At 42.8% G+C, this 15,942-nt stretch overlaps 1 protein-coding gene across 3 annotated transcripts in view; it reads right to left on the bottom strand.

The window, feature by feature from the left end:
* Positions 1-88: 88 nt before the first annotated feature.
* Positions 89-15,942, bottom strand: part of atp11b (ATPase phospholipid transporting 11B) — an 84,615-nt gene continuing 68,761 nt past the window's right edge. For 2 of the 3 annotated variants that reach the window (XM_080736486.1, XM_080736488.1), the window contains exon 29: positions 9,835-10,132. In XM_080736486.1, the coding sequence (XP_080592612.1) occupies positions 9,884-10,132 (249 nt within the window). In that variant the 3' untranslated portion in view covers positions 9,835-9,883. Of the gene's footprint in view, positions 4,348-9,834; positions 10,133-15,942 lie in introns of those variants that run through there. The other variant, XM_080736487.1, reaches the window with a different exon arrangement.

Below are 15,942 nucleotides of genomic sequence, written 5' to 3'. Positions count from 1 at the left end.
TAAAAATATCTTTAATACGTAAATAGAACTGTATTTTCATAAACATCGCCAGCCATGAGACAGAGAGGAAGGCGGGAGGACAGAGCGCAAGACACATCAATCAACAGGAAAAAGGGGAAAACCTTAATTAACAGTCTAGTGCAGCTGGAGAATTATTGCCAGTTGGAAACAGTAAAAATAAAACAGACATTTTCAAATGGGCCTTTGTACCTCGTGTCTCAAGTGACAACCAAGTCACCATGGCATAACCGTAACAGAAATTGTACCAAACAAAAATGCCTCATTGACTTATACATTTTCATGACCTTTTTCTCTGGTTTGATCTACACATTCACAGCACTTTTATTCAAGTCGAATCATAACTGGGCTTTCCAAACGCCTCTTTTGTGCTGATATCACTCAATAGAATTCCAATAAAAGTAACATTTAAAATTTCACTACTTCTCAGACCTGAATTTCTTTAAAGCATTTCTTGTGTTCAGTGAACTGTGTTAATGTGTAGCTTAAAAGAGTATGGGAAGTAACTGGATAGTTTGGTTAATTTTAACCTCAGTATTAAGATTCATTCATTTTACACACAAACAAAAGACCCGGGTGAAAAGTGTTCCCTACAGTATAGTTCTTGATATGATGAATGTTTCCAATTAACACAAGTCTTAATGTAGCTCTTGTTATGAACAGTGCTTGATAAAGTAGTTGATTTTAGTCTTTTAGCACCAATATTGTCTTTGGCTGAGAAACCAGGTCCTGATTTTATGTACCAACTGTTACTGGTCCAAATTGGATTTTAATCCATGGCAATCTAAACAAGGTAGAAAGACAGTGCATCCGGAATCACATACGAACATACTATTTAGTATGCAAAATTACTTTGTGTGTCCAAAAGCCTAGAAGCGACTACATAGTACGCGAGATACATACTACATTCTGGTTATTTTGTAGTAATTTAATGGACACTAACAGCTTAGTAGATACTAAACAAATAGCATACAGTATATACTGTAGTATGTGGTTTCGGACGCAATGGAATCTGACATCCAATTGTTTCGATTAAGCCAAGAAGTCAAAGCTGTGAAGTTAGTTCTTCTCTTCCTGTGTGTATGTAAATGTAGCATCAAGATGCATCAAGAAAGTTACTTCCGAAACTCCATTTGCATCTGTGATATTCCAACACCTTGGTGCATATAGCATCTTCTTCCTCATTGGGTGAGTGAATGGCAGGGAGTATGGGGAGGTTGTCTACACCAGTGGCTCTCAAACATTTTAATTTCAACGTCCACCCATAACTCTTGAGTGTACAAATAGAACCATTTGGTTCCATTTGAAACCAGTATTTACAGAAATGTAAGGGTCCATTTAGAACCTCAACCACTTCGAGAACCACTGGTCTGTCTACACCCTCCCCAGACACAGCCAGGCATAACAACCAAATTAAATAGATAAATATAATAATTATAAAAAAAGACTGAACCGGAAATAAAATGAACAACTATTCCCCCCCAACAACTGGGACCGTAAAGAAAAAGAAAATGCATTTACCAACGTAACAACTGAAGCTCTGCCACTGTGAGCTGCAGAACATTGAAGAACCACTTCAAACACCATTGCAACAGAAGCCTCCCATGGTTGTGTGTGTTGAGGTATGTTTTAGTCATAGTGTGGTTTAAAACGGTTGTCTCAGGAGGAGGGGGATTCTACATTACATTCCTCTCGGCTGTGTGTCAAATCAATCTATGGTAGTTCTCCAAGATGCATTTCACTCCCTCTCCCATTCTTTCCCTGACAGAATAAACACCTTGACCACTTATATCAGCCCTATTTTCATTTTGTTTGTGAAAAATGTCTAAGCAAATTTCTAAAATAGCCACCACAATCTCACAACTCGTCTCGTCTGATCGCATAGTGTTGTGAGCTTGTGAGCTATTTTCAAAATAGGGACGCCAGGGACACAAATGGTCAAGAGAATGCCTGATGCGGTATTTACAGTATTATAGCTAAAGCAGATTAGCTAAGAGATTAGCTTGGCATGAAGCCAAGTCAAACGTTACAAAGACCTAGAAATGATAATAAAGCATTTTCTTTTAAATATAATTATTTTGACATATTGATCATAGGGGGGGGGGAAAAAAGCAGACAAGGTCATAGCGTTCTGGACTTAATGAGGGCGAAAGGAGAGAAAGCAAGCAAGGTATCGGAGCCGAAACCGTTAAAACTCCCAGCCGTGCGCAGAATAATAACTATAACTACTAAGATTCTGAGGTCATACACGAGGAAAAGGCACACAGGCCTCACCTGTCGGTTAATGAAGCTTCATCTTGCCCTCGCACGAAACATGGCTGTTAAAAAGAGAGAACAACTCATGCACACACGACTTCATCCATGAGTGGTTAACGTACATGGCAACAGCTTAATCACAACATGACCTCGGATGATTTCAACAAGCAATGATGTGAGACATGAAACATGAACAGCAACAAAAATAAAACGACGAAACCCACAAAGAGTGATTTGGATATTATGTGACGGCAACATGTGCAAAAGCTCTTTTTCCCTGTTTATCTCCGTAGAAGCATTTCTATCTCTCACATGGAGGATAGAGACATTCTTGCGTCTGTGGAGGATCCATGAACAAAGGTCCGGTTTTGCCAAAGCTTCCTGCCATTAAAACCATCTTGGATATGATGCACAGGAAATGTTATGAATGTAATAGAAATTATCTTGTTCCTCGTCACCTTACATTCAATCTATAACCACGTCGTCCTATTTGACTCGTCTTCCATGAAAAAGTATTGCTCCCTCTTGACTGTTTGCTGTGTAACATGACTGTTTGCTGTGTAACATGACTGTTTGCTGTGTAACATGACAGCCTTTATTGCAAGGATGCCTTTGGGAAACGGGTGTTTCTACAGCTTCTATGTATCTTCTGTGTACCTTCAGTAAACTGGTTATCAACAGCATAACCACTGGAAAATATATGGCTTTTAAAACAGAGCCCATCTGATCTCACATAAAGACATGGGATGGGAAGGTAGAGGCCTATTACAGTCCCAAGCAAAAGCAGCACATTGAGCACAATTAAGAATAGCCAATAATAATAATAATATAAGCTCACGTACAATCAGGCACAAAAAATAAACAACTCTTCTAGCTCTAGTTTGAGTCCTTTTGGTCTTTGGTGCTGTGGCAGAAAGAGAAACGGCAAACATCTAGGGTTCTGGGCCACACAATGATATGTCCATCACGGTCAAGTTTAAATGCAACTGGAACCCACACATTAACAGGGCTCTGGGTGTTGTCAGGGCCTTTAGCGCTACATTGTTCTGTTAGATATGGTGGTTCCACAGGACTCTAGCATTTCTTTTACTTCTGAATGAGAGAGAAGGCTGCAGTTAGGGAATGGTTAAGACTCAAGAGAGAAGGGTAGGGTGCTAGCCTACGATATGTAGAACATAAAAAACTGTTGTTTATGGAAGCCATTGGCATCAACAGCAGACCTATGTTTTCTGAGATGAATAGACAGTATGTGGTCTCTGTGACAATGTAAATCCTCTATGACTGTGCTATATGGAGGTACATGGTCTACAGACCATCTCAGTCTTCAGGTGAGACGTCTGCAGTCTTCAGGTGAGTCCGTTTTGTCATTCTGTGTCTTTCCAACACTGGAAACAATCATAGTAGTGCATGAAGTGAGGTGGAAAGTACACTCAGCTCTTAGGGCTCTTTGATTCTCCCAGATGGAACTTTTATTTTACTTCTTGTCTTTAGTTGTCCTTCATTCTGTGTCTGCTTGTTTGGGCTAATGAAGTCATGGAAATCTGTTGAATTTGGGTGGTTATTAAATAACTTTGAGCAAATGCTATAACTAGCTCTTCACTGTCAGGTTAGCGTGGTGGAAGACTAAAGGTCCGAGTCTCACAAAGAAAGTGGTTTCAGTCAGGTTGTCCTCTTTATGGGGCAGCCGTGAGGTTAGCTCCACGATCTGTGCTGGCTGAAAACTAGCTCCACATGCCTCATGATCCTTTGATATCACAGTTCCCATTCTAGGGTCAAGTTCCACCTCTCTAGAAAGCGTTCCAACTAATACCCTTGGGGACCCAAAATGGTTCAAAGGCTCCATGGGTTTCATAGCTCCCGCCTGCGTCCAGTTCCTGTCCGTCTGAGTGAAGATCAATTCAACCGGGGATGCAAACTGATGATGAGTGAATGACCCTACAGGGAGGTCAGCCCTCTCCCCAGCCTGTGTGTCAGTCAGTGCGTCTGGTGGCTCAGCAGTGAGTGGCCTCGATGGGCGACAGCGTCAGGATAGTGCGGTCGTTGGAGTAGAAGTTCTCCGGGTCGTTCCACGACCTGAAAATAGGCAGCAGTGACTGAGTTTTAGCAGTGAGCGTGTGCGTAGCAATTACAGCAGCTTGTGTGTTTGTGGCAAATAAAGAATTGTAAAGAGTGCGTGTCAGTGAGGTTAGTGTTAGTGTTCATTCATACACCGTCGCATGACTGTGTCGCTCGCCGAAAATAGAAGATCTGCATGCTAATTATGAGCTTGTAGATTTTCTATTTTTGGCAAGTGAAAATGTCGTACTACAAAGTGTACATCAGGCTAGAGGAAGACATGTTGTCTTAGCTAGTAGTAAGGGTTCAGAGAGTTGGGACAGGGTACAGTATGTGAAAACAGGGCTTGACTGTTATTATTATTAGCCTAGCCAAAGAACTGGGATTTATCTCACAGCTGTCGACACTTGTTGACAGCAATGCCGTTGTCATCATAATCCAATTAGACTGGCGGTGACGTGAGAAGAGAGGTGCATGATGGGTAGAGAAGGTGGTGGTGGTTACTGATGCATGGGATGGCGGTTGAGAATCTCAAGACTCACCTATTTCAATGCTCAATTCAATGCTATTAAGATTTTAGCAAGATATAGAGATATACAAGCTCAGAGCGCGTCACTTGGTGCTGCACTGCAAGCTTGTACATCTCTTTTTTGAAAAATCTCGACAGCATTTGATGCCATTTTGTAGAATCGGCCTAATGGGTCAATGACTAATGCCGTACTATGGTGGTTTTGCAGATTAAAGCCACATTTTCAGCTCAAAAGTAGACACTGTTGTGCGACAAAGTATTTGGCTTTGGCTTTAGGGAGGGGTCAAGGTGAGACTTGATCTACTCAAGCAACGATTCAACATAAATGATTGTGAATAAAAAACAGCCATGAACAGATTAAAACTAAATGATTGCGAATACAAAAACAGCCAACATCATCCTCAACATTCTCACCTTATAGATTATAAACTGCAACGTATCGCTCCCTTATCTATGATTTCCCGCTGACATAATACAGTATGAATCCTTAAGGCCAGCGCTTGACCACCTAAATATCTTTGCTGCTACAAAAATAGGTATCATAATATCTTCTAGTTCTACAATATTAAATATATAAATCTAGTATCAAAATCTAGGATATTCCTACAGAGACATCACAAAGCCCTTGCAAGAGCAGGGTTATTCCATCAAATGTTCACCGTGTTCCTCTTCATACTTTAGCACACTCTTAGAGACCTCTAGTCGAGGAAGGTGTAAACCACTTGAGACTTAACGGTTTCCTGTTCTCAGTGGCTGGTAAATACGGTAGCTCCCATGAGCTCAGATCAGTAGCCGTCTATTCTGCATGAAGGGAGGGAGAGTGGAACTGGTGTGTGAAGCAGCTTATATCTAGAACCACAACACACACTAGTAAGGGAAGAAGAGACTAGCCTGCGTAGTGCATTCTGCACCACTGGATGAAAACCATGAAGTGACTACCTTAGGACACCAGCAGGGAGGAGTAGAGGGACATGGAAAGGTTTAGAATACTGTGCGTTTGCTCTCTGAGCGCAGATACATTACTGATAGATTACTGATATATGAGTGGAGATAAAGACAACCGTTTTAAGACCTGGCTAACCGGAGGACAGGGCAACATTAAATAGGCTGATGCAAGGTTCGATTTGCTGGGGTGATGCTTCTGCTTTTGATCACCCCACTGGTCCTTCTCTTTTCTTTTTTTCCCCAGCGGTGGGGATGTGTAGGCAATATAGGGATTAAATGGTTAAGATAAGGTCTCCCCTGTCTGTTTATTTTACAAATCGAACCCTGGCCTGATGATTCAAATGGTGGTGTGACCACAGGCTTGATCAATAGTGCCACTAGTATTGTATTCCATGGCTGGCATTTTAGTTCCTTAAATCTCCTTTGCTCACTGGCATTCAGTGCAACAGAGAACACACATCAAGCCCAGAACAGAGCAGTGAAAGAGAACACAACAACAGGCAAACTTCTGACAAGACAGACAGACAGACAGAGCGCTCACAGGGGATATTAACAGCACATGAATAATTAATCTGGAACGTTGAACAGCAATATGCAGATTTCACACACAGTGGGACAAGGACAAGGAGGCAGAAGAGTGAGACAGGAAGACAGAAAGGTACAGGGAGAAAAGAGTGTGTGGATGGGGGGCACAGGTACATAGTTTTACTTTGTATACAAAATAGCAAAGGCAACAGCAGCCCCCATGCAACAAGACAGTCAGGGCATGCTCGTTTTGCAAACCGCGGTGCTCTGGAAGGGAGGAGTTATCATGGCAAGCCCAATGGAGGATGAATAATGCTCAACTGGAGAACTCCGCCAGCCCTGAACACTCCAGGTTTCTTACAGAGCACGCCCCTCGAAATTGGCCTCTTCTCAGAAGCACATGTATAAGGCTTCAGGATACAGTAGAAAAAGACAGAGATACAAGAAGTCGCGAGGCCATTTTGCTCGTACTTCATACTCTGCCCGAGTAAGAAGGAAGAGCAAAATGGCCACCGTGTGAATATGGTCTGAGATGCTGCGTTTTGCACACACCATAGCCCCAACTCTGAGTCCCCACAGGCACACATCAGTGTCCCCTCTTAATTCAATGCCCCTAATCGTGATTAATTCAATGCCCCTAATCGTGATTAAGCTGTGGCTAACATTCAACACTGCAAAAGCAGAGCAAGTCAAGCAGCCGGCTACAGTTGGGCTTCCAGTATATGAGAAATATATTTCTAATAGGAGATGTATTGTATCGTATGTAAATACATGTTAGGGCTGCACAACTATGGTTAAAATTATAATACAGATTAGTGTTGCTTAATATTGTAATCACATTTTTTTCTCATGCTTATTGGCAACATAGATTTTGGGAGGGAAGATATGTTTTTCTTTATTTTGTTGTTCATTGGAATCTTTGGTCAAATGGGGAATGACCTCAGTGAGCCTGATGGACTGTACAATGTTCTGGTAATTAACACTTAGTGTGCGGTGGTGAGGAGACGAGGGAAAGGACCAACAGCTGACAAAGAAGATGCATTGCCAAGTTTCACAATTACATAACCGTGAAACATGAAAATCAAGATTTTTTGATTATTTTCAACGATTTGTGCAGCCCTAATGTGTTAAACTCCCCCTTCCAGTCATCACGCATGGTATATAGTACTGTATAGTACCCCTATGGCAGTATCCTAGCATTAAGGCCAAATGTGGGGCTGAGCCTCACTAGTCTTTACGTTCTTTCTCCCTTAGATCTCCTCCTTTGAAGGTAAATGAGAAGGAAGAGGGGAAGAGGAGCCGATGAGTCAAGAAAGTCCTCAGTCTTCCTCAGTCCTCAATTATAACATAACAATGGGCCCACATGGACCCAGAAGGGTTTCAGTGAGGGAAAGGGAGAGTATAACAATGGGCCCACATGGACCCAGAAGGGTTTCAGTGAGGGAAAGGGAGGAGTGGTGAGGTCAGGAAGGGTGTCTCAGTGGTGTCTAGATCAGTGCTCTTCAAAGTGGGGGATACCGGTCCGGAGGGGGCACCAGGTGGGCCAATTGGAAATGAGGGGGGAATCATACAAAATGTATTTCAATTTTAAATCTTGATGTCAAATTTAGATTGAGCATGTTTCACAATAGGGGGGCCGCAACCAGAGGCTATGGTTATTTGGCGGCATGGAAAAGATGATGAACCCCTGGTCTAGATTAATGTGGTTCAAGTGTTGCCCAAATCCTAGAGTACACAAGAGAAGTGTGCACATTTAAATTGGTTGCGTTGTTTAGGGTTTTGTCACCTGGGAATGCAAGACGGCTGCCGTTTGCTCTTCTGAGACAATCTGAATCGACAACTGTTTTAGCCGTTGTACCGGGAACAAAGCTCAATCAAGCCTAATGTAGTTGAAATGTGATTGATTTTAATTAGTCAATGTATTTCATGACATTTTAGGATGAATTTCCAAATCTTTTCAACCCCTTTTAAAAGGCTGACTTCCCCAGGCAACAATAAAAAGGAAATGGATTGCTGCCACAGTGCATTTCCCACCAACTGCTTTCTACAAGGAACTCTCAGCTGAACAACCACTCAAAGTGATCATCCTAAACCCATAATCATGATTCATTTCTCCCAAGGCAGTCAGGTAGATCCTGACTAAGATGCCGGTGATGCTCGCGAGAGGACTGACATGTTATGAACAGTGTATCACTTTTAGGACACACATGCTGACGATGGACAAAGAAAGACACGCATGCACACACACACACACACACACACACACACACACACACACACACGCACACACACCCACAACCACACACACACACAAACGTATGCACTAACTTTGGGCAAGGCCTAGAGAGAGCGATGCACACAAACAAGATTGCTACATCTTCATCACTGACGATGTAATCAATATTCTCTCTCCCAAGCTGTCCTTGGGAGTATTGATCTGTCAGCAGAGAGGGCTGATCAGGTCAGATAATCAATAATCCTCCTGAGTTGGGATTCAGACGGCACAATGCAGTGACACTCAAACTGCTGACTAGGCAGGCTTCACTGGGAACAAGAGACGGAAAGGAGCTCGGCCTCATTCATCTTCCAGACAGACTACACATGACGTCAGATTGCACAATTATGAACTAGCATGCAGCAACCGCCCACACAAAATCCCCACTTTGTACCGTGGACATTTTAATAGCTGCTGCTATGAGCAGCTTATCTGAATCTTATTGGAATAACCAATAGCTTGGGAGCCATCTCTAACCCGCGTCACAGCTTGACCAAGTAGTATGACAAGACGTGATCCACAGTGTAGTCTGATAACGGACATGCAGATGTGTGAACTGTCTGTTCCACGTTTAAAAGTGCTTTCGCAAGAAGCCATCTTGATCTAGAAATAAAGGCTTTCGTCGATAACTACATAGATATGTGAATAACTAGACAGGTCTGCCCTAATGTATGGGCAACATAGACAAGAGAGGTTACTTAGTGTACTATTGAGACCTATTGAGAGCCATGACAGTAAATAAGCTGGTCTCCATTCCAAGGCCTTAATAAACATACTGCTTCCCTATGTACTCCCTGGCTAGGGCCCCTAGACTTCCACACTTGCATACTACCGTATGTAAAAAGCATTGCAATTACATTCTATAGACAGCCACTGGGTTTAATATATGCTTCAGACTGCATGGGTTGCTGCTATATGGGCAACAGTATGCTACTGTGGATATAGAGACAAACACACCCGTGCGTGGTTAGCTCAAAAGGCCCAGACTCACGTCCTCAACAGCCGAACTAAATATGTTCAATTCAAGTTCAGCCCTCGATGTCTTTGGAGTCCCAATATTTGGTTTCCGCAGTTAACTTAAATGCAGCTTAAATCAGATTCTAAAGACTCCATCGCCATGTGCCGTTTCACAGATCACACACAACTGTGTCGTACTCTGGATTTGCCAGGGAGAATGACTTCAGTCGGACTAAAAGCCAGATAAAGTCAGCCACGGTGATAGATGGGAACAGTCTCTGCTTAGGCAAAGTGCCCAGCACCTGAAGAAATCTAAGGCCTGATTACTTGAAGAAGAGAGCGGAGACTGAGAGAGGCGATGACCAGGACTTAGAATCCTTATCACCACGGCGGTCGTCTTCCCCCCACCTGCTGTTGTGGCTGGCAGCGTGGCAATGGTTGGCGCTGGCCTGGCACCGTCCAGTCACTTGTTCCAGCACGTGGGCCAGGCGGGTACAGCCACTCTCGCCATGTTGGTAGCAGCACAGGGACTCCATACAGCTGAGGGACTGCGCCTGGGCGGCTGGTAGAGACTGCAGGAGAACCCGTGAGGGAGGAGGGAGGGAGGAGAGGAAACAAGTGAGTTTGAGGAAAGTACAAATGGAGGGATGAGACAAAAGGAGGAGGGAGGCATGGAAAAAAAAGGAAGGGGGGGGGGGGGGGGGGGGGGGGGCAACAGAGAGAAAATTACTCAGCAAAGGTTCACTGTTAAGTTTCTGCAAAATGGAATAGGATGGTAACAAACATACATGCCATACATGCCAAACACTGACGCATTCACCAATTGTGTGAAATTAACTGAAAATATTTCCAAATCAAACAAATCTAAATAATAAATATGTATATGTAGCCTATTATCAAGACCCGTATTTTTTAAGAATTGTGTTGATATTAATTAGGATATACAGTACGTTCAAGTGGATGGACTACTGATTTGACATAATTAAGTCTCATGACATACTCTAAAAAAAAACGAATGTCCTTCTGTCAGACTGTTCGAGCCGTGATGTTAAAACAACCCACAACCAATTCTAGACGCAAACCAAGGCCATGGACACAGCCGACAGGGAAAACACCCCCCACCCCTTCATCTGTATTCCCTGCCCTCAACACTGTTTGCTTTGCTTATTATTAAATTATTCTACTCGTGTTCTACTGTGGGTATTTCCCACAGCACGTGATTAGAGCCGTGAGCATCTGATGAATGCCTAATCATGAGATATGCTAAATGAATGGAAGTGCTGTGGAGCGGGGCAGGCAGGGCTTGAGGGGAAACGACGGAAGGGGAGTTGATGCCTGGAAGATCAGGTTTCTCTGTTTACCTGTGTCAGCACAGGAAGAGAGATGTCAGGGGACACAAAGAAAGAAGAGCATGAATAAAGGCGCGGATGATGTCGCGGCATGAATTTATACTCCTCGACTGTTGGTTCATTGTAGGCCTAGAATTATTGAATGCTTTAGCTATTGAAAAATAGCAGATATACAAGCTCACAGTGCGGCACCAAGTGCCGCACTGCGAGCTTGTAGATCTGCTATTTTTGAAAAAACGTGACCGTGAACATTTGTAACTCAAATATTTGCTTCTGGTGGGTCCCTGATACAATATTTTGAGATGGCGGGGTCCCTGGAACAACATATTTTGAGATGGGGGTCCGTGGCCAAATACATGTAGTTTTGGGGGTCCTTGGCATGAAACATTTTGAGAACCACTGACAGAAACATAGTTAAAAAAAAAAAAAAAAAAAAACATTAGAAGGATTTAGAAGCCACTTATAGAATCGGGTCAAAAGATTTGCACAAATTTTCAAGATTTTTCAAAAATAGCAGATCTAGCTCGCAGCGCGTGAGCTTGTATATCTGCTATTTTTTTATATTTAAAGCATAAAATATTGCGTAATAATGTTTTCAGGCCTAAATGGGTTAAATCTACCATACCCCCCCAATGATGGCGATAAAAAAACAACAACAACAAACATACATTTCCTTGTGCTAAAGCCTGTGTGCTTGTTTTGTTGTAGTCGGTGTTAATGATAAGTGTCTGTTCTGTTGGCATCCAGAAGAACACAGACAAAGAGAGAGAGCGTGTAAATTATTACAGTATGTCAACACCGCTACATATGGTGCTCTGTAAATATAATGTGTGTATAATTATAACTATCAGGATATAATTAAATTCTACTGCAAGAGCCAATATTTAACAGTGAAGAATCTGTGTTCCATTAGGTATTGAGAATCTTCTTAATTTCTATCTTGTATTAATGTCAATACGAAAATATTAGCGGATTCCAAGGCACAGTCAAAAGTAGCAGATCCACAAACTAAAAATTGAGCTTGTAGATTTGGTACTTTTGAGACGATATACTAATCGTCTCAAAAGTACCAAATCTACAAGCTCAATTTTTCCTACTTTTGTGTGACGCCCACAAATAAACAACAAAAAGGAGATAAGAGGTTTCTGCCCGACAGCAACTATACGTAGTGTAGCTTAGAGCTTATTTGTTGATGTGTCCTTGATGTTTTTGACGTTGCTATGATTACATGCTGTGAGCCATCCATAACGCTAAAGGACCTATTTAGCTTGCTTCACCAACCTGTCAGCTACTGTAGACGGCCATCAATCCTGACTACAGATGAAGTTGTCACAGGGCCTTATTTACAGCACTGTACTATTCTGTACATCGCATCATGAGGTTCCAAGGACCACCAGAGGTCTTAAAAGGGCCAGTCCACACCAATGCAACTCCTTGCAACATGCAACTACTCGCAACCATTATCTACAATGGCAGTTGCTAGACGGTTTTCTTGCAAGGTGTTGCAACTAGTTGCATTGGTGCGGTCTGACCTTAAAGTTTCAAGTCCTTGTAAAATGCAGATCTAATTGGGAAACTTAAATGGATATTTCACTTTCAAAATAACGTTTGGTCATTTTATCGTCTAATCAGGCTTTTGAGAACACCTCGGACAGTTTTTAAGTTGCTTGATTCAGTATTTAGATATTTGATATTTTATCAGACTCCAAACCCATTGTAACTTCAAACTCTATTTTAACCATGATAAAATAGAAGAATTCATCAAAAGCACCTGCCCTTGGTTCTGGTGACTTTTTCTTAGAAGTTGGAGTCTCTCGCGTCAACCTCGCTTTCCACCACTCGTCCCATAGAGATGCACTGTGCGGTGTTTTTCTTTTTTCGACAGACGTAGAATATATGTATATATTTTTTGGTCACGTGAACGGCGTGTCGACTGGTGTCCCGAGAACCCCAGAAATAATTGGTGACCCATAGGCTAGCGAACAGCGCTTTCCAGCGTTGTCAAACTCGTCACGTGGCGGCCTGGACAAATGGCTATAACTTGTCAGACGGCAGTCAATGAGTTCAATGATAAAATGTATATATATGACGAAAATCTCATTTACAGTACATACAATACTGTGCTGTGCTGTCCCCTTTGTCACCAAAAAAGTAACTTTCAAATAAAATGTGATTAAAAAAAATAAATTATAAAAAAAAAGAAAACAAACAAACAAACAAACAGGGACACAACCAACCACACAACTACACATATGTTTTTTCTCTGTTGGACATAAAATAATACTTTAGGACAGTACACACAAAAACACAAACAAACAAAATAAATGATAAAGAAAGAAGAACACATGATCAGAATGAGGAATATTCAGGCTCCAACAACAGTGAGTGACATTACTGGGAGCAGGCACTGAGGAGACTTAGACTACACAGAGAGAGTACAAAGAAACCAACATGCCAACAGCATTCTCTTTCTCTAAACATCACAAGCAACTGTCCAGTCAATGTGAGGGAGGGGTGACTGTCCAGTCAATGGGAGGGAGGGGTGGCTGTCCAGTCAATGGGAGGGAGGGGTGACTGTCCAGTCAATGGGAGGGAGGGGTGACTGTCCAGTCAATGGGAGGGAGGGGTGACTGTCCAGTCAATGGGAGGGAGGGGTGGCTGTCCAGTCAATGGGAGGGAGGGGTGGCTGTCCAGTCAATGGGAGGGAGGGGTGGCTGTCCAGTCAATGGGAGGGAGGGGTGGCTGTCCAGTTAATGGGAGGGAGGGGTGGCTGTCCAGTCAATGGGAGGGAGGGTGGCTGTCCAGTCAATGGGAGGGAGGGGTGGCTGGGGCAGGAGCAGAAGGGCGGGGTCAGTTATTGCTAGGGGGACGGTGCAGTACAGGGGTGAAAGCAGTTGCGTCAGGTGTGGATTCATGGAATGGTCTTATTATACACTTAGAGTATGACTCATTTATGCTCACTCGTACAACAGTGTTGGTGGCCAAAACTAGCCAATATAAAAGCCCACAAGGTGTTGTGTCCTCCATGCATTGTGGCCTTGTAGTTATACATTCAGCACGTAACCCTGTCGTACAACATAGTATGAATCAGGGTTAACCCTTTTTGTATAACCATAAGTATAAAATAATGGTTAAAGTGGCTAAAATCTAAAATGACACAGATGCTTTCCCGGGTTGGGTTAAACCAGTGGTTCTTAAATATGAACATTTTAGCCTGTGACCCAAAAGAGAAATTAGACTTTTGCCCAGGATCCAAACTAGTGAAAACAGCAGATCTCCAAGCTCACCCACAAACAGTGGGCTAAACAATAAAGGGGGGATCATGGGGGAAGTTGCAGCATATATAACTGTATATATGTATTTTTTTTTTACGGTATGTTTTTCCTTACACGTTTCACACACAGAATGGCGCATAGACAATTATGTGGAGGGAGGGGAAGGATGCAGGGTTTGGCTGGCTATAACATGATGATGTACAGATGCAGTGCAGCCATAGGGGGCAGCATGGAGCAAAACAGTATGGGGTGGTACTACCTAGGGGAGCAGGGGTCTGGGCCGGGGGGCAGCAGGGGGAGGATAAGCAGCTAGCAGGCGCCAATTGGGCTCCCCTGGGCTCCGCTGGGCTTTAACAGGGTCATATTCTGGGCTGACTGGGCCGACTGAACCCGCATCCTCTTCCATCTGAAGGACACAAGATGCTGACTGTGAACTCTGTTAGCCAGCTCTGTTAGCCAGCTCTGTTAGCCAGCCCAGTCACTCAGCTGATCAGTCAATCAGCCAGCCAGCCAGTCAGTCAGTCAGTGGGTGAGTCATACAGGAGAATAAGCTTGTAAAAACATTAATCAGCCACACTGCAAACAAACTGAGTTGGGCAGCTCAGTCTTGGTGTTCAGTTTAGTCAGCCAGCCAACAAAGAAGGATGGGTGAAACTTGACTAGTCTGGTTAATTCGCGATTAAACTGCCAACTAGCCAGACTAGTCAGTTAACTGTGACCAGTCATTTGGCAAGTCCACTTTCTGGCGTTCCAACATTCACAGATGCATTTCTAGCCAAAGTTTGTCTGCTTTTTAAAACTCTTCTCCAGTGCCCTCATCTACAACCTTCAAACAATGTGTCAACAATTATGTTTTACTTACACGGCATAACAGTTTTAATTATGATTATGATTGGTGGAGACTTAATCATGCAACTGTTTGACAAGAAGCACTCGCACTAAAAAAATGTTAACAACGTTTGAATTGGCTGAATAGGTCACTGACGGAGGGCTTTAAGATCTACAGAGGAGAGGAGACAAGTAAACACTTTGACCCCAGTTTTTTATGATAAGAAACGACAGGAAAAACAACACGAGCAGAAAAAACAGCGCCATATGACAGTTGTGTCATGGGGGAAAAAAGCCAATTCAAGCAAAGCAAATGGCACATCTATTAGTGTCCAAACCAATTAACCTCGTGCTAACCCATTAGCGCTAGAGAGCCGACAAGCACTGGAGAGCCTAAACGTATCCCCAAGCCTCTTAAATGATTGCCTCCTGCTAATCTCATTAGACAAAAACCATTTCACATTTCATGAATGATTTCAACTGTGTGAAAATGGTATACGTATTAATCCTTTGATCTTATATTCAGACACAGCACGCCATATACTGTATACACATACTAGTCCCAGCAACTTCACAAACAAACGAATCCAATTATGAAAATGTGATCACTTGCGACGTGTGTGCATTATGTACATCCCAGAGTCCTGCATCACACAGTGGGTACTTGCAATCAGAAACGCAAACGTCAACCGTTTTTCTGCTCATTGTGTTTATGGAAAGACTTCTCCACCCGTTTATCAATTACCACGAAAAGCACTATGCATAATAAAACAGTCTATTATTATCATTAATATTATTATGGGGATGATGTTTGAATGCCAACAAGTAAGTATCGCAGCCAACAGAAAGAGCATGCAGTGTACAGTCTTAAAGATTAAGATACAAATCAAAGAGAAAATCCACCCTCAAACATTACTTTGTTCCCATGAT

This window comes from Nannobrachium achirus, assembly GCF_963921795.1.
Source record: "Nannobrachium achirus genome assembly, chromosome: 1".
Classification (NCBI taxonomy): Eukaryota; Metazoa; Chordata; class Actinopteri; order Myctophiformes; family Myctophidae; genus Nannobrachium; species Nannobrachium achirus.
Note: the sequence above shows the minus strand (reverse complement) of the source record. Positions and strands in the feature narration are given on the sequence as shown.